This window comes from Seriola aureovittata, chromosome 22 (genome assembly GCF_021018895.1).
Source record: "Seriola aureovittata isolate HTS-2021-v1 ecotype China chromosome 22, ASM2101889v1, whole genome shotgun sequence".
NCBI lineage: Eukaryota > Metazoa > Chordata > Actinopteri > Carangiformes > Carangidae > Seriola > Seriola aureovittata.
Window position 1 is genome coordinate 1,012,590 of NC_079385.1, and position 27,295 is coordinate 1,039,884.

At 41.9% G+C, this 27,295-nt stretch overlaps 1 protein-coding gene across 3 annotated transcripts in view; it reads right to left on the reverse strand.

The window, feature by feature from the left end:
• Positions 1–27,295, reverse strand: part of scube1 (signal peptide, CUB domain, EGF-like 1) — a 111,101-nt gene that overhangs the window by 65,220 nt on the left and 18,586 nt on the right. For all 3 annotated transcript variants that reach the window (XM_056367876.1, XM_056367875.1, XM_056367874.1), the window contains exons 3-4: positions 24,772–24,897; positions 12,123–12,257 (exon numbers count right to left, since the gene is read on the reverse strand). In XM_056367876.1, the coding sequence (XP_056223851.1) occupies positions 12,123–12,257; positions 24,772–24,897 (261 nt within the window). The remainder of the gene's footprint in view (positions 1–12,122; positions 12,258–24,771; positions 24,898–27,295) is intronic.

Here is a 27,295-nt window from a genome sequence, read left to right on the forward strand (position 1 = left end):
CAACATTCAAACTGAATCTAGACAGATGCTTGGCAAGGTTTAACACACACATACACACACACACACACACACACACACACACACACACACGCACACACACGCACACACACACACGCACACACACACACAGACAGACGCACGCACACACGCACGCACACACACACACACACACACACACACACACACACACACACACACACACACACACACACACACACACACACACACAACAACCACAAATGTAAAAGCAGGAGAGTCCTTATGATCACACACACACAACAGGATTTTATCATCAGGAGTGAAGTGCACCAGCTGGATGTAAAGAATAGGTCTTAACTCATCCAGCTTAACTGTCCCTGGCTACATCTGACTTTTTGATTTGAATTTACACTGAGTGCAACTAACCTGACTGACCAGTCATAGTCATGTCAATACATGCGAAGTGGTGATTGTTGCTAAGCAACACACTTCCCTCCTTCCATGCCAAGCAAAAGGAGAGAAAAATGAATTTGGCTGGTCATGGAAAGAGAAAATGTTAAAGTTGGATTCAGAGTGTAGACACGTTCTGACAGATAAATGTAACAGCACTAAGGCAGCGCCGGAGAGTCAATGACACACAACTAAAAGTTAGAGCAATACACTGCCTCACGGCTGCGTCGTGTGATCTAGAGATTCGGCGTCTTATCTATTTTTCACATGTGACACGTCTCCCAGCAAAAATAGACAGAAAATAGACAGAAAAAAACCTGTTGATGTCATGGTGACATCATAGCAGCAACATCACATGAAACTGACACCTTCCATGATAGTTTCTATGTCTAGACTGAACATGAATATGACACTGAATATAAATATATTTTTAACCATTTCAGCAGCTGCATGTCATTTTCTGTCAAACATAAATCAGAAATTAATTAATAATGAGGAGAAATCCAACATTCCAGTAACCTGTGTCTTCCTGGCATTAGCTCAAACAAAGATTAACCTCTCAGTCAGCTGACTGTCTGAACAGACGTCCAGTGGGTTTGTCAATGATGACTCTTTCTCCTCTTTGCATCCTTTCATTATTTATTCTGTGAACAAGCAGCGCTGCCATCGTTGTTTTTCCTCCTGGTTTGCGTGATCAATATTTTTCCCATTATTGTTACCATAGATACCAGTATGACTTTCCAACATATACCTGCTCCATACTAGATATAAAAGTTACACCCAGGCTCAACAAATACAATGTTTAAGTCTGAGTGGTTGCTGCTACACTCTGCTCCCCGACCTCAGACATATGTATACAGACATACATGTATATTTCCCTACAAGTCTTTATTGATCCTTTGAAATGATGTGCCTGATAAGAGCTTTGATGATGACTATGGTCTGTTCAGCCTCCTGAAATTGTTCCTGTACACTGTTCCTGTACACTGTACATGAATAAACCTAAAAAAGGACCTTAAATCTGTCGACATTATATCTGAACATCCTCTGTTCAAATCTTGTCTACTGCTAAAATGATAGTGTTGGTTTCTAGACGAGGAACAAATAAACCATGCTGTTAAAAATGTGGCCGCAACAGACGACTGGTTTGTCCAAAGATGGGCATGTGCAAAAGTTAGTTAACTAAAAGCTCTACTCTTAGTCTGCCAGCTAACATATGACTCAAAAGTCTTATAAACACGTGTGTGACATTAAACATACAGGAAGCTGATGCTCGGGAGGATTTATCCGAAGAGTCTAAAATCAAGTCTGAATTGTGTCACTGTTTGTCTGAAAAGTCAGTCAGGGACGAGAAGGTGATGATGTTCTGACACGTCTGTGGAAGAAGATTTTTCTGTTGTAGGTCAAACTGGCTCAGTGTAAAGGTACAATACACTAAAATATAAGAGATTAAATCTGAGTGTTCCACCTGATGACGTTCTCCTACACACAAACAAACACACACACACACACACACACACAGCTCTCAGTGTGTAGGTGTATGACAGGTGAAGTGTTTGCAGCTTTTGATGATGTTTGTAATTGATGATGATAAGAGCCAGGTAGACAGAGCTCCCTGTACTTAGAGCTCCCACAAGCCCCGGGGGCCGTCATTTAAAAGCTCCCCGCTCCTCCAGTATCCTGCTTTGGTTTGTTTAAAGTGAGAATTCCTCCGTCATGAGGAGGATGTGCATGTGGGCGTGCATGTGAGTGTCAGTGTGGGAGTGTTTGTGCATGAATGCATGTTTGTGCATCTGTGTGTGTGTGTGTGTGTGTGTGTGTGTGTGGGTGGGTGTGTGTGTGCAGCAGCCTCAGCTTCAGTCTGCTTCCTCTCCTTGCACAACTTCAAATAAACACGCAGCTTCCATCGGTCCACTCCTCCATGTTTGTCTCTCTCTGTTTATTTTTCTCTTTCTCTCCCCCCAACATGCACTCCTCCCCCATCCCCTGCTCCCACAATCCACTGCTCTCTCTGCCGTCTTCTTTCTCAACACATGGTCTATATACTGTTATGTGTCATATTTCCCCCATTTAGTATTTATAATCAGTATTTAACTAACTAACTGAATACACTGCAGCTGCAAGCAGATCTATGCATGTGCATTTCTATGTATTTTTTATCAACTCTAAGCTGTATGAATTGTATTGTAACACACTGATGTAATAAAATAAGTTAGTACAAATCAGCATTAATAAGCAGATCTGCTTTCAACTCAAAGATTAATTATAATCAAGATTAATGAATCATTTAATGTTTATATGCAGCTTATGAATTCTAAACTCGGGGGGACTAAAGTGTGACCAAATGAAGACACCACAGACACGGACAAGGACACAGACATTACAAGATATGATTTACGATCATGAATCATTGATCAGTGAAACGACACAAACACTTTTCACTTTTCAATGAGAAACATCTTCGGTTTCAACTCGATCACATGTGAAAAATTGCTGCTTTTCTTTGTCATATATGATTTTAAACTAAATATCTTCAGTTTCTGGATAAAACAAATTATTTTGAAGTTTCTAAGCATCTCAGCCATTTCTCAACCTGCATCCTTCTCTGTTGTTATGAAACATCATCAGTCACAGACCGAGGACTGTTCCATTTCAAAGTCCACATCCACCCAAGTGCAGATCAAATATCAAGAATTGTTCTCACTCCGCCCTTTATATCCAGGATGCATCAGTACGTGTGGAATTGTGACTGCTAACTATCCCAGAATGCATTTCGCACCAAATAATGACAATGGCAGAGATTCTGAGCCAGGCTCAAAGCTGAAACAATTTTCATCCTAGGACTTTTATTATATCACTTGAAGCTGTTGAACATTACAGTTTGAATATGAGCTTTCTGTTTGTGGAGATTTGAGTTTAGATGAATTAGTCACAGTACAGTCAGGAACAGGTGTGTTGAAGTGTAACCTGTACTGTCCTGAGCTGCTGATATTATGAAGAACGCTGCTGTTCCAGTTGAAAACAGTCCTCCCTCCTCAGGAGTTTGGACTTCTGAGTTGAACTCGTAAAGGTTGAACTCCCAAGTAAGGAAGTCCAAACTTGGCGAACTCTGTATTAGAAATGACTAATGAATTGATTCATTAAGAAAGAAAATCAGTAGCTTGATGAAAATGAATGAAAGTGAGGGTCAGATTCAGCCCTAAATTCATCACATCCCACTGAACTAAGAGTCCTGCATGTTGGAGCATCAGACCATCGCCTCCTGTTAATTCTAATCCCAACCATTAAATAAATCCTTCAAGGAGCTGCTGATGGGTCGGTTTCATCACGGCCGGCTTGGCTGTAAATCACATGGAGCCGCTGTCATGGAGCCCCCCCCCCCCCCCCCCCTTAGGGCTGAGCCCCCACCTAATGATTTTCAAACTGTCAAACAGGAAGGAATTTAAAAATCTTCACAGCAGCTCTACAGTTTCAGGGTTCTGTCTCAATTGCTTTCCGATCAGAAAAGTGTATTTTTCTTGTCCACAGTCCACTGTTAAGACTCGACTAATCCACTCACAGACCCCACATTCTCCTGGAGCGCCAGCCGTCGCGTCTGAATGAGATGGTGTTTAAAATTCACGACTCGCTGCCAACTTCAACTTTGCCAGGAACTTTGGTGTTGAGCTCAGGGAAGAATTTACAAGCGTATTGTTTTCACTCGGTTTTGGCCAAGACTGCATTGTCCAAAAGGCACAATTCATAAATCAGACCTGGTCAGCTCTGAGGCATCGGTGCGATATCTAACACTGCACTGCAACTAATCAGCACTGCTGCTGCTGCAAATCACACACAACTGCAACACAGAGAACTATTTATTAAATGACACCTACACTACACACACTCACACACTTTAATCTTGTTTCAAGCAGGTAACTCAGTTTCACTGACCAGCTTTTTCATCCCCACAGTGGAAATGAGCCTCTCCTTCTGTCACCGCTGGGCCCTGGAGCCATACCTGACTCATGTGGTCATAGCTCTTCCACGTCATGACAGATCAGGAACATTTGCTGGGAGAGCTGTTTCCCAACTCATGTTTGGGGGCTGACGGGCCAAAGTTTTGGTTCTTGCCTGGATGTGCTTCAGACAGAGCTGTGAGGCACAACAGTGGAAACACACCATAATGGAACAAACAATTGTTGCTAGGCTTTATTATCCCCCAGGCGAGTGTCAGGGAGAAAGAAATGAGCCGCGAGCTGACACTTACCATATGCAAAGCAACAACCTAACACAAACTGTCTCTCCTTCTCACTCATACACACACACACACACACACACACACACACACACACACACACACACACACAAAACAGTGGAGTGCAATAATTTGTATGGACCAGACTATAATTTGAGATGCTGGTTGAAGCCCAGAACTCCCTACTGCTGCAGTTATGGTGAATGTGGCACGTCAAGGTGAGATTAACGGCAAAGGACCAGTCTATTTCCTGCCACACATCTTCAGCAGACTGGCTGACACACATCATCATCATCATCATCATATACTAGCCAATTAAAATCTGTTGTATGGGCTCTCCACAGGTTGTTGGAGATGAACATGATGAGTTTAACCCCCCACAGGAAAATATACAGTAGGTGTGACCTGTTTTACCTGCTGAAGAGGGTCTGCAGACTGTTTGGTGGCAAACAGCCCACAGGTCATCTGTGCAGCAGGTTATTACAGCCCATAGTTGCGTTTCATTGTTAGACAACCTCTACTGGTGGTAGTAATTACGACAGGAACACAGGGGGAGGTCAGGTGACGTAGTGCAAAGAGTCAGCGTTAGGAAGATGGATGGGTGTTCGACTGTTATTCAACATTAACGTGTGCTGATTGCTGTATCCGCGACCACAAAGGTTGGTATACCTGCAGCTGCTACTTTCTTATAGATCATATCCAAGGCATGCAGGTCAAGCAGACTGTTGGCAGTCGCTGCAATTTACAGATCCTCCCTGAATGCCTCACATGCGGACTATCAGTAGACACTAACTACAGCACACATCATCAGGGGCCCCACTTATGCAGCAGTGCACTCTATAGAGTCTTTATGGGAGGTTTAAAGGGGGTTAGAGTTGCCAATTCACCATTATGAGGGGTCATTGGGGACCCCTTTTCCACTGGGGTGCCCCAAACCCTTCCCTGGTGTGCCTCTCCTGATGGTGCACCTCTGGTAGGGACAGGTGACATATATGGGGGTTTAAGGAGGATGATTTGGTCTTGATCCAAATCATTTGACCCCAAACTACCGTGTTAGGAGGTTTGTGTGGAAACCTGTCAAAGATAGAAATCAGAGGTGACTAACAGGCTGACCACAGTCCTATCCATATGTGTATGACCTTTAAATGACTGAGAATTATTACATTACAGCTTTTCTAGCCTTTCTGGCACTGGTCACGTGACGCTGCTCAGCCAATCATTGTGACTCGAGTCAGTGAGTGAAAAGTGTGATAGAACAGGGAAAGAAAGTTAAGTTAAAACTGTTCAAATGTGTTGAGATTGTTTATTATAAAAATAAGAAGAATCATATTTAAAAAAGTCAAGCTACATTTTTCATTTTATTTTCTAAAGTCAAGCAGTTTATTATAATTTTCCAAAAGCCCTCTGTTCTGTAGTTATTACTTATTACAGTTGTTATTATCATTGACAAGGTTAAATAACTTATTTTTATTATTATATTATTGGAGAAGTTATTAATATTTTATAGCCTAATAATTGTTTTATATATATAATTGATATAATATTGAGAAACCCTGGTAAAAATTCATTTTAACCGCAATTTCACTATAAATTTTTTGTTATATGACAAAAACTTCTTCCACTTCAGAGTGAATATGTGAGATTCACCTAAACGAGATGATCTAAGAGTCAGTACTGAGAGCCTTTACTGCAGTAAAGTACTCCAGTCTCCCAGTCAAACAGAAGGCTAAACTGTCTGCTTTACCCTGAAAATCTCATTACAATGGAGTAAAGTGTAGTAAAGTATAAGCACAAAGACAAAAGTAAAGTATTTCAAAACTGTTAAAGTGATAGTTGAGTATATGTGACATGGGGTTGTTTGAGGTACTGATATATAGTCAGTGTTTTATCAGCAGGGGATTCAGATCAGCTCCCAGTTTAGAGAAGCAATAAATATCAGTTGAAGGGTTGCTTTATTTTGAAATTTTTCACCCCTTTCACCTGTCAAACAGACCTTAACTTTGGAATTTTTTCAACCGTTAAACTATCGTATTCCTACGCATAAGTGCACCTACTCTTAGATCTGTCTGACTCAAACAGCTGATCTGCGGAATAATACAGTGTGCGCTGTAGAAATATGGTAGTTCCAAAGTAAAGGTCTGTTTGAAGGCAGATAAAATGGTGAAAACATTCAAAATAAAGCAGCACTTGAACTGATATTAGTTTTTTTTCTGTGCATATTTTTTAAAATGTTTCTCTGAATCTACCGCAGGTAACACACTGACAATAGATCAGTGCCTCATACAACCCCACGTCTAATAAACTTAACTGTCACTTTAAGTAGTTGGTTACCTTCCACCAGTGGATCTGAAGCTGATACTATGATAAATAAATAAATAAATCTTCCAGAGGAAATGAGGAACACATCTGGTCACATCAGTAAAGTTCAAAATCACTTAAAGTCCAATCAATACGGAAACATCCTCAACATAAACAGAGCAGAAAATGGAATGGACTCTACTTTAGGCGCCACCAGCCAGAGCAACAGATACATGGATAGTCAAAATGGCCTATCTAATTAGTTCACCACCCTGATGCATTTACATGGTGCAAGGAAAGCATGTTGTCAGATTGTCTTTAAACAGTTTGAACCTCTGGAAGGCAATAGATGCAAAAAAAAAAGCTGAGAGAGGAGGAGAAAGAGAAAGAAAAAGAGTTCTGAGCAGATGATAAAAAGAGTGAAAAGGAAAACAGAAGCTGGAGACGGGAGCAGAGCGAGCCATGGTGGAGGATGGAAAAAAAAGCACGTAAGGAGATTCCTGTGGGACGCCGAGATGCTGCTGCTATTCCTGTCCGGGACAGGGAGAGGACACAAGTGTCTGATTGAGGATCTGTGGACGGGGTGGAGGGCTGTGTGGTGGTGGTTACAGGCCGGGGACGGGCTGCCAGTGCAAGGCAACAGCAACACACCACAAGCATCTTCACTGCTTGTTACTGTGAACATCCCTGTGACAGCAGCAGCAGCTACACCTCCACACAGTAACAGCTTTGATCTAGAAAACCTTCAGACCATGGAGGAGAGGGCGGACTCATACGGAGCACATAGAGCTCAGCTAATGATAGAAAAGAAATATTTATTTATTGAACTGGAGTCACACAAATACACAGTTTTAGCTTCTTCTTTTTTTTTTTTTTTTTAAAGAAGAAGGAAATATCATTTTTTTATGGCTGGAGAGGGGAAATTAGTCCATGAAACTTTTTCCATTTGACTTCCCATTTACTTTTCCATATAAACTCTGATTCTTGGTCTCTTTCAGTTTGTTTCCTCCATTGTGAGCTATGGCAGAGCAGAGAGAGAGGAAAAGGGAGAGATATTCATGTGCTGGTTTCTGGGGTTTCCAGTGGGCAAACACTCATCTATTTCTGTGTCTCTTTCACTTCTTTCTCTGAGCATCTCCACAGAGAATCCTCTAACGTCCTGACGCTGGCTTTTAACACGCCTTCACACTGACCACATGACGAGTAAGCGCTCAGAGGATAGAGGGGAGGTCACACTGCTGCTGCCTCTTCCTCTATTTGATGTCCCTCCTCCCCCTCGGTCCTCATCCCCCCGTGCCACATTCCTCCAGTGTCTTGTTTTTGTGCCATTACAAAGATGACAGATGAATGTCCTCTCATGTCTTTGAACTTGAGTGCCACACTGTCTCCATTCACAGCTGCATGCAAGCGAGTATTGTACTTAGAGAATGTGTGTGTGAGTGGAGGGAAGGAGAAAGCAACGCCTCCTCACCTCAGAATCACAGCTCCCTCAGCGCCCCATGTAAAGCCCATAAATCAAACGCGACAGGCGTGATGGGTCAGGGATGCCGGGAGAGAGGGCTCAAAAAATATAAAGAAATCAGACCGGATCACAGATGCGACAGGTCAAAGGTCACAACCCGTGTCTATCAGTATGGGTGTGGAGGGCAGCAGGCCAAGTCACTGTCCTGATCTCTCTGACAGCCTCACACACCAGTAAGAGAAGGAAGTGACTTCAGGAGTCGACAGTAAAGAGCGACCCGTAAGTGAGAGATCCATTTCAAAATGAGAATAAAGTACAAGTGAAAATATTCAATTAGGGCCTCAAGACAAGACATGTTGTTCACAATGACTGATATTTGATTCACTTACAGGCTTAGGTCAAACATGACGGTAATGTTTGGGATGATTTAAGACAAATCCAATATATATGTGAGTATATATATGAGGAGAGGCTTGAAGAACAGGACAAAGCTGATAGACAAAGAGTCTACAGTCACATTAGATGCTGATGTTTAGCAGCTGTAATGTTTATCACATTCATCATCTTAGTTTCACAGAGTACAGCTCAGGTTGATGGGAATATTTCATTTTTAAAGGAAATTAGTCATAAATGACAAGATAGATAGATAGATAGATAGATAGATAGATAGATAGATAGATAGATAGATAGATAGATAGATAGATAATGGCTCTAGATGTGCAGACAGGAGAAACTATATCAGTGTGTTATGAATGTCTGCAGCAAAGTTCATCACAAGTCATGACATTTAACTTAGGCGCAAACCTCATGGTGACGCTAGAGGAAAGTCAATGGGATTCATCATCCATGGAGATGTGGACAAATATCACAGTGATCCATCCACTGATGTTGAGTAATTTCAGTCTGGACCAAAGTGCTGGACCAGCTGACACCCCCTACAGCCATGTCAGTGTTTTTGTGTGGCCAAAAACAGTTTTTGATTGGCCATATGCAAAGAAGTTTTCAGTCTACACATAAGCATATGGCCAATACTGTGGGGATGGGCCCAGGGGGCCAAGGCATCAGGGGCCCCGAGGCTCTTTGACTATAAAAACCATAAAGAGGCATAAACATCCACATGGAGATGCAAATGATGATACACAAAACAAATATAAAAAGGCATGAAATGGCTACAAAGAGACACTGAGTGTCTACCAAGAGACACAAAGGCCTACAAGGAAACACAAACTGGCCACAAAGAGGCACAACACAACTACAATGAGATGAAAAATGACCACAAATAGACATAAAATGACTAGAGACACAACATGAATACAAAGAAATGCAAAGCAGCTACCAAGAGACACTAAATGAATCACAGGGATCAGAAAAAGATGCATAACAATTACAAAAAGACACAAAATGACTAGAAAGAGAGGCAAAGAGACACAGTCTACAAAGAGACAAAACAACTATGATGAGGCAACACAACTGCAAAGAGATGCAAAACAGCTACCAAAGGACACAAATGCACTACAAGAAAACCAAAACTACAGTGAGATGCAAACTGACTACAAAGAGACATAACATTATTACAAAGAGACACATGGGGACTCCAAAGAGATGCAAAACAGCTACCAAGGGACACAAATGCACTACAAGAAAGCACAAATGGCTACAAAGATAAGAAAAACAACTAGAGAGAGAGACACAAGGAGACACACAAACTATGAAGAGACACAAAACAACTCCAAAGAAATGCAAATCAGCTACCAGACGGAATCCCGAAAAGAGCAGAAAGAGATGTATTACATCTACAAAAAGACAGAAGAAATACAAACAGATGCAAAGAGACACAGCCGATGAAGAGACAACACAACTACAAAGAGACACAAAACTGACTACATACACAAAACAACAACAAAAGGATATACAAAGACTAGAAAGAAACACAAATCAGCTACCAAGAGACACAAAGTGAGCACAGAGAGATGTAAAACAAGTGTTTCTTGTTCGTGTGTAGGAGGGCCGAGGAGCCTTTGACATGTCTGTGTTCTGCCCACTGACTTATAATTAGGGTTGCAAAATTCCGTGAATTTTCCAAAATGGCAACTTTCCATGGGAATTTATGGGAAATTATGGGAATAAACGGGAATAAAATGGGAATTTTCAAAATTGAAGGTTGGCTCTTCATAGGGAACTTAAATATAGTTGAGGAAAGTATATTTTAGCATAATCTTGACTAAAACAAACAGATGCCATTCAAATACACTTGAATATCCATGCCATTCCTCAATCACATGCACAGATTACACTGCTTACTGCATGGCTAACGAAACCACACCCCCTACTGGCACCGTGCATGCCTCCATCGCATGTACAGAAGATTTCTAGAAGACTGGACCACACTTTTGAGCCTGAAGCACAAAGACTATTGAAGGCACACATTTGAGCCTGTGGAATAAACATATAATATATGTATATATATATAATATATTCCCAGTTAGTTCCCCTAAATTCCCATTAATTCCCAATAATTCCCATTATTCCCATGGAGCATTTCCAAAATTCCCAAGCTTAACTTCCCATGTAAATTTACCGAAAACTTTCCGGAAATTTACCGGAAATTTTCCGCCCCTTTGCAACCCTACTTATAATGTCAGTCAGTCTGTCTGCCTGTGCTCATAGGCTCATGTTTACAGAAATACCATGTCTGAAAAAACACATTCAACAACCAGGACGTTCAGTACAATGAGACTAAACCTCAGAATCAATCCACCTCCAAGTCACTCCAAGTCATTCTACCAAAGAGACCCATTCACCACAAAGCTCGGACATTAAGACCAAATAATGATCCCTGTGTTGTGATAAATACTGACCAATAAGCATCAAGAATCTTTTTATAAAACACCTGAAATAAAACATGTTCTCTTTGCGCCTCTCAGGTGATTCATTTTCACAGACTGCAAACAAATAGCTCACACTTTTCTCTCTGTCCCACTCTGTCTCAGTCTGTCCAGTCTATCCAGTCTGTCTCAGTCTGTCCCACTCTGTCTCAGTCTGTCCAGTTTATCCAGTCTGTCTCAGTCTGTCCCACTCTGTCTCAGTCTGTCCAGTCTATCCAGTCTGTCTCAGTCTGTCCCACTCTGTCTCAGTCTGTCCAGTCTATCCAGTCTGTCTCAGTCTGTCCCACTGTGTCTCAGTCTGTCCCACTCTGTCTCAGTCTGTCCAGTCTATCCAGTCTGTCTCAGTCTGTCCCACTCTGTCTCAGTCTGTCCAGTCTATCCAGTCTGTCTCAGTCTGTCTCAGTTTTTCTAGTTTGTCCCAGCCTCTCAGTCTGTCCCAGTCTGTCTCTATCTGTCCCCTTCTGTCCAGTCTATCTCAGTCTGTCCCAGTCTGTCTCGGTCTGTCCCACTGTGTCTCAGTCTGTCCCACTCTGTCTCAGTCTGTCCCACTCTGTCTCAGTCTGTCCAGTCTGTCTCTATCTGTCCCCTTCTGTCCAGTCTATCTCAGTCTGTCCCACTCTGTCTCGGTCTGTCCCACTCTGTTTCAGTGTGTCCCAGTCTCTCAGTCTGTCCCAGTCTGTCTCTATCTGTCCCCTTCTGTCCAGTCTATCTCAGTCTGTCCCAGTCTCTCAGTCTGTCCCACTCTGTTTCAGTGTGTCCCAGTCTCTCAGTCTGTCCCAGTCTGTCCCAGTCTCTCAGTCTGTCCCAGTCTTACCGTCAGAGCGGTGGATGCAGGTATGCTGGTTGTCGCTAAGGAAGAATCCCTCTGTGCACTGACACTCGTAGCTCCCCATGGTGTTGACACACACTTGCTGGCATCCACCGTTGTTGTCCAGACATTCGTCCACATCTGTTCAGATGACGAGAGACAGACAGAGAGATGAAGTCAGCCGTGTTGGATAAACAAAACAAACAAAACAAACATACAGTATGTCAGTGACAGTTTATGTGCCGGGAAATGTCAGGTGAGAGGATGACACCAGAGTCAGGAATGTGAGGGTCACACACACGCAAACACACGCGCACACACACACACACACACACAACACACACACACACACACACACACACACACATACACACACACACAGAGCGGCAGACAGGGTGTCCTGACAGGAGTCTGATCCTGGCACCATAGGTGACTAAATCAAACACCAAACGCTAGGTCGTAACTGGGGTGGTGAGTGTCTACAGAGTGTGTGAGTATGTCATGTGCACGTACTGGTGCATGAATGCATTTATAGGCCCCACTGTGCCACTAAGAGGCCAGTAAACATCTAATAGGACTGAAGTCAACTGGAAATATGTGACACCCTCCATTGACTTTAACAGGGATCATACAGATCTGCCCCTGTGTGCGTGTGTGTGTGTGTGTGTGTGTGTGTGTGTGTGTGTGTGTGTGTGTGTGTGTGTGTGACCAGGATGACTTTGCATTGTGTTTAGTCTGCAGTTCTGAGGTTGATGTAGACAGACACACTGCTGAGACACATGGCTGATCTAAAACATGGCCTATATCCTCTTTTATCTAATGGTTGCATCAAGACACTGAAGTTCAGTTCAGGGATGTGTCAGGTAAACTGGGTAGGAATTGTAGAATTGTAGATAGTAAAGAATATCATCATCTTGAGGCATGTGCTCTGAACTGCAACACTCAAAGGAAGGGTGAGAAGCATGCCATCATGGGAGGGGTGGGGGATCACCTTGGTGTACCTGGCCTGTCATTTGAAAGCGACATTGGTTGGTTCCCAATGAGCAATTTAGTAAGAACTAAAAGTGCAAAGAGAACACAGATACAGATTTTCCTCTTCTATTTTTCCACTCATCTGAAGAAACCTCCTTCCCACCCTGAGCCAAAACATAAAGCTCCAGCATCTTTCCACCTGTAGCACCTTTATACTAGAATCACCACCTCCTGGTTGTTTCCTCCACCAATCAGCCAAGTGTCAGGAAATATGGTCCCCATCTTAAATAATAGCCAGAAGTGGTTCTGCAGAACATAATGATGTCACAGTGACCTTGACCTTTGACCACAAAAATCTGAATGTTTGTGCCAAATTTGAAGGACTTCCCTCCAGGGGTTACTGAGATATCGTGTTCACGAGAATGAGACGTACAACCTGAGACTTAACGCCTCTAGCTGTTGCTGGTGCAAAAGCATGAAAATCCTTGTCCTGCTCTTAATCAGCCTCTGTGTCAGCCTCCATCTGTCTCTTTCTATCCCTCCATCCACATCTGTAGTCATCCATGGAGCCTTTTATTCCACCAATCATCAACATGTTACAGATGTATGTTGTCACCTCCTCATGGTTATTTCCCCCCCCAACCAGCCAATTTACAGGAAGTATGGTCACAATTTATCCTTCCTGAGTTACAGCATTAATGATGTCACAGTGAAGTTGACCTTTGATCTTTTTGGATATCAAATATCATCATTACATAATTTTATTTCATTACACATTTGTGTTCAATTGTGTCATAATTAGTGAATGAATTTGTGAATTATGGCCAAAAACATGTTTTGTGAGGTCAAAGTGACTTTGACCTTTGACCTTTGACCACCAAAATCTAATCAGTTATATATAACTCTATAACAAAAGCTGACACATTACAAGTAGTGCCAATAGTAAGAAATGTAATACAACTCCTGTTTCCTAACTGGGCGTGGTCACGATTGCTTGTTCATGTCAAAACATAACAACAATACATTACAACACTAGATACAGTTTGAATTTACAGCTGATTTTGCCGCTCGTTTTTATGTGCTGGCTTATATCTGATCAACCCAGTACAAGATCAGTCTATCAGTCTAATACTCTCTGTTTTCCCTCCAAAAGCACTTCAATAATAATAACAACAATAATGGTATTATTACACAATGAAACAAGTTTTATTTCAGTTTAAACTTTTAATTCATGGTTGCACGTATAGGCCCCTCATAACTTCTGTTTATATGGTTGGAAAGCGATGTCGGCAGTAAACTAGATCAGAACCGACAGAGAGATCCGTGTGGTGAGATCTCATGAGAGTTTGTTGCTGAGACAGAGACATTTCTCGAACAAAGTTAATTTCATCCAAATTTTTCTGAAAAATATAATTTCACCGTCAGAATGTTTTGAAGATCTGTGGCTTGTGAAAAATAGATAATATGTCTATTTCGGTTAAAAAAAATCAAAATCAAAACCTGTGTTCACGTTCACTTCTCCCACATGAGTGAACTGACTCAGACCTGCTGCTGGTCTGTTACAGGGGCGGGGAGGTGGAGAAACCCATGTGACACACAGACAGGAAATGATTGTAAGTGCGTTGTCTCCTTTCTCAACTGTCTCTGTTCTGGACTTCAGCATCTTCTTCTCCCTGGTGGTAGAAAGGAGGAGGAGAGCAGGAGAGGAGGGTCTTTGTGCTCTTCATCTATGGTCAATTCATCTTCTCCTGTTTGCCTCACACTGCTCAGAGAGCCAGTGATGCAGATGTACTGTCCACTGGATAACAAGCTCTAAAAGTACACTCATTCTTTCAAGCTGTTCCTCTATCCTCATCTTTTCTCCTTCTGCTCAACTCATACATGAACTTAAGGACCCGAAAAAAACAAGAAGAAAACAGGCTCCAGCTCTAATGCTCCTACAGTCACCTGGCCTGACACTGAGTTGATCTGACAGGGAGGACGGAGAGAGAGGATGTGAACAGTGATGTTGCAGCAGCACCACACACACCACAGCTGTGTTGGTGGAGGTATATAGATGTATACAGCTGTTAGAGCTTCTGACAAACATTTGCCAACAGCTAGATCTGCTGTATCCGATCATTCCCTGAGGTCTGCCTCCGTACCACACTGATTCATTTGGGCTTCACATTGTGAATCTGCAGTCAGAGCTTCAGCCCGTCCTGATGGAAGTGCAGCTACAGCTATAGTTCCAAAGCCCCAGTGTTTCCAGACAGTATTGTGATTTGATTTAAGCACCATGATCCTAGTGATTTACACACATGACTCACACAACCGACCCACATCCAAGAAATGATAATTCACTTTACTATAATACACTTTCTAACTTTGCAGCCATGTTTGTGATCAATTCCAGGTAACTGCAGAGCTGCTGACCCGTCCATTCCCGGATCAACCTGTACGCTGACTTCATTCATGCATCCCATCCACAAACCTCCAGTCCATGTGTAAATACACTGGTGTGTTACTGCTGCAGAAGTCATGGAGTCCTCACTGAACTCTAGGTTTTTGTTTTTTTAATCGCACTTCTTCACACTGCTTTTTTAACAGATGTCATTAATATGACTAATGTATTTAATTTTCAAGCTGGAGGGGGAGAGAGACAGAGAGAAAGAGACAGACAGAGAGAGAGAGAGAGAGAGAGAGATGCAGCAATCTCCAAGTCCAATCAATCTCTGCCAACATTTCAGTGTAAAAGGCCACAAGGCTCTTTTGCAAGTTTCAACTGGCGCTCCTCTGTTTGATTGTTCTTCACCCACCCAGGATGCATCTGACAGGGGGGGCGGGGGTGAAGTGATCTCATCTTCTTGCCTCTCTCTCCCCGACTTTCCTGTCACTACTGTCACTGTCCCTATCACAATAAAGGTAACAACCTACCCATAAAATAACTTAAAAAAAAACAAATTTTAAGCTGGTTTTATCTGTTGACATGTTGGTGTCCTTCAGGAAGCAATTTGAACTGAGACCATACAAGTTAGCATTCACTACAGTTTGTACAAAAATAACTAAACAAGCATGATCTGAGTGACATAAATCAAAAGCAATACAATTTAATTCCACTTTAAAAAATCAAGTGATTTACTTATGGAAATTTTCATTAAAGCTCCATATTTTCCTCTTCTTCTGTGTTTTATTTGAAGTGTTGATCCATAAGAAGATATACTTGTGGTTTTAAGAACCAAAAACATCTCAATGTAGTTTTAAATCTCTTCTCTCAGGCTTCTCTCTGGAGCTCTAGTAACAACTGGTCAGTGAGCCAATCATAAGAGAGGAGGCTCTGAGCCTCTCTTCTGATTGGCTCAAACAACACATGGACATCTATGTTTTATATGGAGGTGAACATGATTCTAATGTAAGAGATGGGCGCAGACCAAGTTGAGCTTCTACAGTCTGTCAGACAAATGAAGCAGGTATCAGTGTGTTACAGGCTGTTTAGTTAAGTTTAGTTAAGTTCCCTCTTTATGTTTCCTTTCTTAGTTGAAGTGGAAGCAACACAAACAGGAAACTTTATATTCAAAAAATGTATTGAAAAGTTTACGTGAACTCAGACTTCATTGAAATTTTTCCTCTTTCTGTGTCTCTGCTGAGAAACTGGAATTTTGAACTGAAATCACAAACTTTGGAAGATAGACTCATCATTCTTTTAATTCAGAAGCTTCATATTAACGTAGATAAACATTGGGAGGACTGTGGATTTCGTCCCCCATCACTTACGTCTGTCTCACTGTTCATACAGACTGTGAACCATCTTTTAATTTGTCTAACTGAGACTGTTGACGTGTCCTATTAGTTTCAGATGAATTCTTCTTTTAAGGGAACACGGGCTGTAGACTCTGTCCCCATCTCTAACATTAGTAAGGACAAGAGGAACAATCAGCAACCAGACACTGTTGTGATGTACATACGGACATAAAAGACTTGAAAAACTTCCATTGATATTGTTTGTGCTTTTTTTCTATTTTCACACCTTTCAGGTTCAGTAATGGTGAAATCTGGCACATGGTGATGTTGATGGACAATGATGAGTGATGTTGGTGGAGGTATTTCAATTACTTCAATTATACACATTGTTGTGTGTCCCTGTGCTGTGTAAGAACAGTGAAACAGTGAAAACTCCTCCCTCCCTCCATCTCCCGCCTCCTGTCTGTTACATGTCAGACCTCTCTGTGACGCCATGGTCGCTGACTCCTCGCTGCGTAGCTACCTCTCAGATCTCGCCGTGACATGAAAAGGGCGCATCAGAAGGAAAATAAACTCATGCAATTGCAGCAGACATTCACAGAGGGCACAGAGCAAGCACCACATTGAGCCCAGCTGTTTCCACGCCAAAACCAAATAAATAAAGTCAAAACCAAAAGGAAGAAAGAGACTGAAGACTGAGCAGCACCGCTCTTTAATCAGAGAACAATTAGGCAATCTTAAATCAATTAGTGCCCTAACTTGTTGACACAGTGCATCTGGGAGTCGACTCTCTGCACGCTCACGCAAACGGATTTCTACAATACTTTGTCATCCCAGGCTCGTTCAGAACACCACAAGGGTCTGAGGTTTTCCGAAGATCATACTTTGGGTCTATTAAAAGCCACAACATGGTTACAGGCCCAGAGCATGTGAGAAAAATGAGAAATAAATTGAGTGTGAACTTTGACAAAGAAACAAACAAGCTGTTTTCAAAAGGAGCGGTCGCACTTTGATGGTGATTCAGCTGCACTAAGCCTCATTTCAGTATCCGCAGGACCTAAAAGCATCCTGCAACAAATGTCCTCCGAGAATAGACGTGTTGCAGGGCTTCACGTTGTATCCCCAGCTATGATTAACGAGTCAGAAAGCAGACTGATTACAGCTCTACATGTTCTACATTTCTATCAGTCATGGAGGACATACGATTTTAATTTACAGCGTCTTTGAACTCATCGCAGCTGATTCAAGCCGCAGCACAGATGTATGATGTTATGACAGCTCGTCACATGAGAGTCCGAGGTACACACATTGCCAGTATTAATTTTGTATATGCATGTGTCAGAGGGATGAGCCAGTGCAGTGCAGACTGTGCCCTGCCCCATACAGTTCAATGAGACACTCTAATCTGAGACATTACAACAAACAGCATGGTCCTCGTTGACAGCCAGCGAGGAGATGAAGGTTGGAGCTGGGGATTAAACTGCAGTCTGACAATAGGCCGACATGCCAGTTTCTGTTTATATGGTTACCATGCATCACAGGGTACTATTTATCTCTACAGTTAGTGATTACAGTAAACATAACGCACGTGAGACGCTGGTGACGGTACGGAGTCATCACACAGGAACGCAATCCCCAATCCGTGTTGTAAGCGGACTAAATATAAACCGATCCTCCGTAACAAGCATCGTACCTGAAATACACCCTGATCTCCTCCCTTCCACAGTCCTGGCTGTCTCTTCTATTTGTGTGTTTGTGTGTTTTGTTGTATGAGGTTGGAAATGTAAAATTCAAGTAGCATAATACTAGAAGTCATTTCAACGGCCATGCTCTCAAACAGGCTGTTTTATCTGTTGTTGACATGTTGGTGCACTCCAGGAAGCTGAGACCATACATACATAAGATATATTTGTGGTTTTAAGAACCAAAAACCATCTCAGTGTAGTTTTACATCTCCTCTCTCAGGCTTCTCTCTGGAGCTGTATTAACAACAGGTCAGTGAGCCAATCAGAAGAGAGGAGGCTCTGAGCCTCTCTTCCCAACCGCAACACTTCATGGGATGATGGAAAATGTTTTGCTCCCACCTGATCTGAGGGCAGATTGGTTGAGAAGCTGGATCAACAAGACAATGCTTTACAGAAATGTGTCAGTTTTTTATTTAGTTGTCAATATTTTGACTTTCTTAGTCTGATTTAGTTATGGATGGTGCTTTTATCAGTGTGAGAGGCTGGATAAATTCAGCTTATATTACAGATATATTTTGTCTTTCTTTATTTCTTTCTCCCTGTATATTTTGATTATTGATTCATGTTTTGAATTCCTTTAGTTTTAGAGGCACAGCTCCAGCAATGATGTTCTGGGCAGCTGATTCATATAGGCCCCGCAGACTAATATTATGGCTGCCTTACATCTAAACTTTTTGTCTTTGTGTCCTGCTGCAAAACCTGTCAACCAAACACAAAAAACCTGTTTCTCTGGTGAGAAATTAACAATTACAGTTGGCGACCTGATAGAAGTGATGTTACTGTTCTCTCCCTGGGTATCCAACATCACCTTGATCAGATGGCACAGTTTGGTGCAGCCAGGCTCTATGACAGTGTCTTTATGAGGCTGCTAAAAAATAATTGTTCCTCACACAACCACATGCCAGGAGTCTCATTTGTGTAACATCCAATCTTAAAAATCTGTGTGTCATTCCACCCTGCTCAGCAGCAGGTGAGCTGTATCCAACCAGCATGGACAGCAGTCTTTGTGCAGTCTGGATGTTGGGACTGGATGTTGATTAGTCCCTGCCCCTCTTCAGTCAAAAGACAGATAGAGGGCTGCTGCCCAGAGCCAGAACAGAGGAAATCCAGGATGGCTCTCTGAATGTCCTTTCTCAGGCCTCTTGTCAGAACAATGACTCTGTGCCAAAGACTTGAGGCAACCAAATACTTGGCAACTACAACTCTTCCCCTATATGACAACTGGGGTAGCAACAATTTCCATTTCCCACAACTGAGCGCACGCTTTCACCTGAACTCCCTCCCAGTTCTTTGTCTAAAAGCCGTTAAATACACCCAGTCCTTTCAGCCCCTCCTCCCCCCACTCAAGTCCTCCAGGCAGACGGGGCTGCAGGCTGACAGAGGAACTTATCATAGGTCAGTCATACACTAAAATGCCAATACGGACAACTTTGGGGGTGTATTCAAGTATCAACCTGTGGGGCTGAAAAATGAAGCCAACACTGAAGTGCTAAAAACTGCAGTTCCTCTAACGACCACTAGAGTCTGGCTCCAACAGTGAGTCAATCCCCATAGACTCCCATGTTAAAATGTCCAACTTTACAGCAGAAATAAACATGTTTACAGCCTGGTACAAAAACAGTTTTGGTCTCTAGAGCTAAATTCCTCTTTCAAGACAACCGTTTATATAACTCACCTGTTTAATTAAGGCTTAAAGTTATGTAGAATTGAGGGCGTGGCCCCTTTTAGTGAGTGTATGCTTACCACATATCACACAAGCCGCCAAGATGGCAATGGTGGAGCAGCTCACTCTGAGCTTCAAAACTTTTCTTCAGAAACATGTGGGTGACATCACAGAGGAAACATAGCATCTTTATTTCTGGTCTATGGGTTGTACCATATGGAAATGTCTGATATAACAAAATCATGATCTGAACAGCTCACAGGTGATATTGTTGTTTTAGTTAACCTGTTATTGTAGGTTTGATGAACATATCTAATGTCCTCAGTGACTTTCACCTACGTGTATTGTCTGCCTGCTGGTTGAGGTTTCCTCCACCACACTGGACAAAAGGAGGCTGATGGTGGATCCCCTGCTACCACTGTAAGATTCAGATTTGAGACAGTGTGTATTATATTTCACTTTATTTCGGCTTTGGAAGCATTTATTTTGTCATGATTAAAGGTCCATATAGTATAAAGTTAGATGTCCATGTGTTGTTTGATTATAAAGCAGGTCTAGGTTCTATATTAATACTGTGAAAGTATCACAGCGCTCAGTCCACAGAGAAATGCACACAGCCTGTATTCAGAAACTGAGCCTTAAAACCAGCTGTCAGGACTTCTGGAACTTTGTGATGTCACAACAAAGCTGTCACTACTCTCAGCCACGCCCTAAGCCACCAGGACCCACCATCCAACCTTGGATTTGGTTTGGTTGTTTACCTGAAATCTGCTATATTTTTATTTGACACTCAGAAAACAGTCAGCCAATCAGAAGAGAGGCTCAGAGCCTCTCTGAGCAAACTGTAGGCATTAGTTTGTCATGTGACATGACATCACTACTTGCAAGCCTTGGGAACTGATGTCTACCATGGGGAAAATTCTTTTTAGCCTGGAGTTGGGAATCTTGCCATCAGGATGAAACAGGAATTTTGCCAAACCACTTCAAAATCTCAACAAGTTTTTGTTTAGGAAACATAAAACAACATCCTCCGAAACCGTGACTTTGTTCTTTAGAACTATGTAAGGGGAATAAAAAAGAACAACACATTTCTTTCTGTGAGTCAGAAATCAACTGTTGATGCCCCATCCCTTTGCACCTGACAAGGGCATGGAAATTTGAAAGTCATTATTTGGTGATTATGAGGCACGAAACGCGTGAAAATGGCCAATTGGCCTCCACACAAAGATGACAGGAAGGAAGAGTTTTACCATTTTGGGCTCTGACTCAATGCGACTGATTATGTTTGTGATGAGTAAGAGGATTATTTTACCTCTGTTAACTCTGAACACACACAGCACATCATATTGTCTTCTACAGGTAAATCTTCTGTCAGAAAGCAGCTGAAGCAGATTGTAAAAATGTATCATGTCATACTCTATGCAGCCAGCAGTCAGCTCATTACCCTAAAGCAAAAGTTAGACAGTGTCATTTAAAAGTGTAGTTCTTTCTAATTCACCTCAGTCTTTTATTTATAATGCACTAATGTTTCAGAGCAGCCCTCTCACTGATGAATAATTTTACGTCTCATCACATGAGCCTCCTGTAGCACAATATTGTGTGCATAAAAAATAAGATCGTAATATTCATTCGAGCCAATTAAATCGGACTCATGGGCCTGTGACAATTAGTCTCATTTGTTTAATTTGTTCTCAATAAATGTAGCGACTATCCTGACCACAAATTAGCCACCCAGTCATGTGCAGTAGAATGAATCCAGAGTCCAGCTCTCAGTAAATTACTTTTATATTGCGAATAAGAAAAGTGGTTGTATGATGGCTGGCTTGGCTTTTTGTGTTCCCGGCGTGAGAGCGGTAAAAACGGTGAGATCTCTCCGTCACCCTGCATCATTAGCTGATCTGTTGCACCTGTGCCACATATAGACTCCACCTGTCCCATTACTCCACCACCCGTGATGTGGCCTGACGTAGACTACACATATAGACAGCCATAAATACACAGACATGTTAGATGGCTCATACATTAATCAAAAACAACAGTAGAGATCATCCAACAACATTTATACATCCTTCTAACCTGTAATTGTAAATATTACAATATATTTATAGCTGCTCGACGTTAACTCTGCTTTGTGGCTCCTGTTGCTTGTAAAAAATCAGCTGGCACACTTTGTCATAGCTGCTGGTGCTAAATTAAACTTGTTCAGTCCTGATTAATTGCCGTTAGGGTTAGGGTTAAGGTTAGGATGGAACAAAAGAAAATGTGGTTTCATCCACCATCTTGAGGTCCAGCGCTGTCAGTATCAGTCGCTGAGCTTCTATGATGTACTGTATTTACTGTATTTAAGTGCCAAATTAAACCTGGATGAAAACAGAACTCTAATCGCTCAAAATATTCAGTTTATATCAAGGGACTTTAGTGCAAAAGATGTTTTCATAATGTTATAACTAATGATGTTTAAAGGTTCTGTCAACGGGATTTTAAACAATAATACAGCAGCAGTGTTTTTAACTCTGCTTTATCTCAGCTGTCTGAAATTCATTCCTGTGAAGTGAATCCACAGCTAAGCAGCTACTCTGCTCTGCTGGCTGGTGCTAAGAGCACTCAATCTCTCCAAAGGCTCGAGGCCTGAGGTACAAGACTGACAAATGCCAAACCAAATCCCACCAAAGACACAGAGCGTCCAAAGTGACGTAGTTTTTCATGTTTCTGATTTTAGTTTGCTCTCGTCAGTCAGCAGTGGAGGACTGAGGGATGAAATGTGTTTGAGCATGCCCCTGCAGAACTACATTTTGCACAGGGCAGAAAAAAACATTAGTCCTGTTGACAATAAGTCAGTAACGCAGCACTGGGGCTAAATGGGCTGGATCTGTTAGTAATAAGAGCAGCCAGATATCTGTAGGAGAACTCTTCAACCCTGACCGCCCTCCCAACAGAACAGAGAAAGAAGCATAAAACAGCACAAATCATGGAAACCCTCCAAACGATGACAGAGGGTCTCTCTGGAGAAAGGCAAGCTGAGCCAGACAGGCTTAGGAGATACAGGGACACACACACACACACACATAGACAGACTGACATATCTATTCATGCACTGAATTATATGGATGCATAGACACATACCCATAAAACCTCATACACTCACCAATACACACCGCGGATAGATGAACACTGATGCACACTTAAACCCCTTTCACACTGGCCAAAAACCCACTAACACCCACTAACATCTGGCTTTTGTCTTCAGAGGGGAAGGGGTACAATCAGCATTCATTCCTAGGTCAAATGACTCTGCAGAAGTCACGGATGTTTATCGACTCCAGCTCCAATCAGCAGTGATGGAAACATTACTCACTTTTCCAGCGCGACGCTGTAATGCACGCCGCCTCCGTCGGTAACGCGAATTCCATCCATCTCTGCTACAGCAGCGCTCAAGCATCGTTCAGTCAGCGTTAAGTCGGAAGCGACTGAAGTAACTACACAGTAACTACTGCTGTTAACTAACCCTGTTTCCTGGTGCACAGCAGGAAGAATAAACGGAAAGGCAACCTTGTCTACTGGTACACAAAGAAAGCCCAACATGAATTTAAAACTTCCATTGGGCCTAAAATCCTTTAGATTTCACTGAAAAAAAAGTGAAACTTTTTTTAATATAGCGCGCAACCTTGCATTTCAACCCCACTGAGCTTCAACACATTCTGACAAATATTCAGTCATACCACAATCAAGCATTCTGTCAAGATCAGGAGACCGTCAACATGTTGATGTTCGGTCCTTGTGGATTGGACGAAACATGTCTTCTAACTCAGTCTTCATTTTGATCTCAGTTCCTCATCCTTTAAAGTTTGGTGCCTGTCTGCACCTTGCCCGGCAGGGGAGGACTAAAACATCTCCATCCCGAGCCTCCCTCACAAACCACCAGTTTATTGGTGTAACAGGCACCAGACTAGTTATACATTCATTATTATCATTAGTTGTTTTGTTGTTTTTGATTACAGGAGAAAGCGGAGGCTACATGTGTGTCATAGCAGAAATATTGAAATATTCATATTTATATCATGTCAATAAGTTAGAAGAATATTAGGTGAAGGGCAGTAGTCTCTCTCTCTCTCTCTCTCTCTCTCTCTCTCTGTCTCTCTCTCTCTCTCTCTGTCTCTCTCTAAACAATGGTAAACAAAAGTCATGTGACTGCTTTCTGCACTTTTCCGACCGCCCATCAATGATGGATAATTATTATTATTGATGATCATTATCACTCAGTAGTCATCATACACAGTTGAGGTGATGGAAGAGATCCATCAACTCATTCCTGCTTGTTATATCATCGCCGGTTAAGTTGACTGTTCATGGTTCAGACCACAACGTCCACTACTGACAAAAATCTGTCCACAAATAGACAGGCTGACAAACACCTGCCAAAGTGCTCAAAGCTACCTGTGTGGTAGTTCCTGCAGGACAACATTTTGCCATGATGACACACACACACACACACAGTCATATTAACACAAACACACACATAGAGGAGGACGAATGTATTTAAACAGACTATTCTTACCCAGACAGTTGTGTCCGTCGTGGGCCAGCATGAATCCATCATAGCAGGTGCACCTGTAGTTTCCTGGTATGTTGATGCATTCATGGACGCAGCCCCCGTTGTAGTCGTTCTCACACTCATCCATGTCTGAAAGAGAGAGGATTTTATTTTGTCTTTTAGTTCTGCCGTTGTGTGCACACTGTCAGTTGTTACACAGGAATATTTTCCTCTCTCTGAGGCCGTTTGTTGGCATTGACTCTTGTACTTACACAGTGAGATCATCCATCATTACAAACATAAAACTGCAACTGGTTTGGTCAAAGTTTCTGATTTACTGACTGTTTCCTTGTCAGTGGTGTGTAATGTCACACAGCCCTTCCCATCAATCACTGGACACGTGATTTTTATATTTTTAAGGCATCTGTGGTGGAATTGGAAGCTGTTTCTTAAACAGTGATGTAGAATCTATGTGAATTCAACACATTGTCAGTACAGATTTGACTAATACAGTTATATATACACTTATTTATTTGTCTTTTGAGTTATCGATCACTTCCTAGATTGCTTTGCGTTTGCCAGCTCTCTGATCAGTAACCATGGGAAATAATAGGAGCTTCCAAGGGCCATCACCTGCCCCTGGTGGCTGTATATGATTCAGATACATTTTTCAGGACTGCAGACATTACTCATGTCTGGACATCAGTCAGAGCCGCTAAATAAAGAGTCTAGTGACAGTATTATGACAGTGTGTTTGTTGGAGCAGGAGATAGGGATAACAAGAAGACAAACAGATATGAGGCAGCAGGTGACTATATCCAAACAGAGGATGATGATGATGATGATGATGATGTTCTGATAAATGACTTCAATGTTGTTCTACAATAATACCCCCAGTTGCAATGATGCTGGAAGGGAGGGATAAGGTGGGGGTAGTTTGGGTGGAAGGTGAGGAAGCAGATGCCCCCCCCCCCCCATCAACCCACATCTCCATGCCGAGCCTGTGGAGTCTTTCACAGGAGCCACTCACAAGTGGTTGCCATGCGGAGCCACTTAAATAAACAGCCCTCCCCTCCGTGTGAACAGCAGGAGATCTGCCAGGCAGCGAGGAAGACCCCATCCCACATCCTCCTCTGCTGTCTGTCTGTCAGCGCTCCACTTACATACCTGCTCGCTTATCTACCCGTCTGTCTATCTACCTGTCTTTCAGCATGTCCAACAGTTTGACAACTGATATCAGTGACATCACTGATAGCAGCCCCTTCCCTCCTCTTGCAGGTGTGATAACAAAAAGACTTTCTATATGTCACAAACACCACAACACCAGACTCAACCAACTCATTCCCTCAGTTTTACCAAATGTATTCTTGAGCAAAATATACTGTTTATTTATTATTTTGAAGGACAATACCAATATAATAATTTTTAGACTGAAGAATCAATAGTTATTATTTAGTGCAGATAAATATTTAAAGGTCTTCTAATTGTAACAATCACTGGCAGGAATTTGAATGTTTTTCGGACTGTAGCAGCAAACTATAATGCACTCAGTATATCATACTGTATATGGCAATCTGATGTGTTTTGGGAATTTACCACCACGTTGAGCTGGGAGGTAATAATTAAAGAGACAGTTTAAGTAGTAGAGTCATTTCCCTTAAAACCATTCAGACCCTGACAGAGAGGACATTTTTGGCAGATAGAAGTCAGTAGAATTTATCCTCTAGGGACCTCGAATATCTGCAGCAAATTTTATAGTAATCCATCTAATAATGAAGATAGTTGTCTGTGAAGCACAAATATCAACCTCATTACAGGAAAAGTTACAGGTTCAGCAAAGGGATTGTTTAGCCTGGTTTTACCAGCACTGAAGCCCAGGGTGTCACAGAAAGGCTAAAAGGAGAAGCTAAATGACTAAGCTAATCGATTAGCTAATAGGAAAAGGAAATGGAAATTGAAGAGGGAATCCAGGAATGTATTCCCATTTTTAAAATGCCTTTTCAAATAGTTTTTCAAATTCTACTGTTTATTCATAAATTAATAAATGGTTTATTTAGTGTTTTATGTTGTTTTTGTAAATCCGTTTTAAAATCTGAAGTATTTATTGATGGATTAATCAATCACTTCTAAATTGTCCATAATGCCGATTAAAATATGAAATTAAGGAAATGCTTTATTACTTTTCCTGTGACATCGAGTTATCAGGATATTTGAGTCTGGACCAAAGAAGGGGACCAACCCAGTGACAACACCATCATCCCTAGAGCCATGGTTACTAAACCAGGATCTCACCAACCCTGTGTCCTTGGATTTTTATATTAGCAACAGTAAATATGTTATGAGAAAAAACTACGTGCCACCTGAATAAAGTTTTTTTTTTTTTTTTTATCAGCATGATTAGTGAATCTAGAGTTCATACTGAACATATTGTATGTAACACACTGACTGACAATAAATTTAATTTGTTTTCCTACAATATAGCGTCCAGTCACAGCAACTGCAGCATGATGAATCTTTTTAATGGTTCAGGTTACACAACAGGACATGT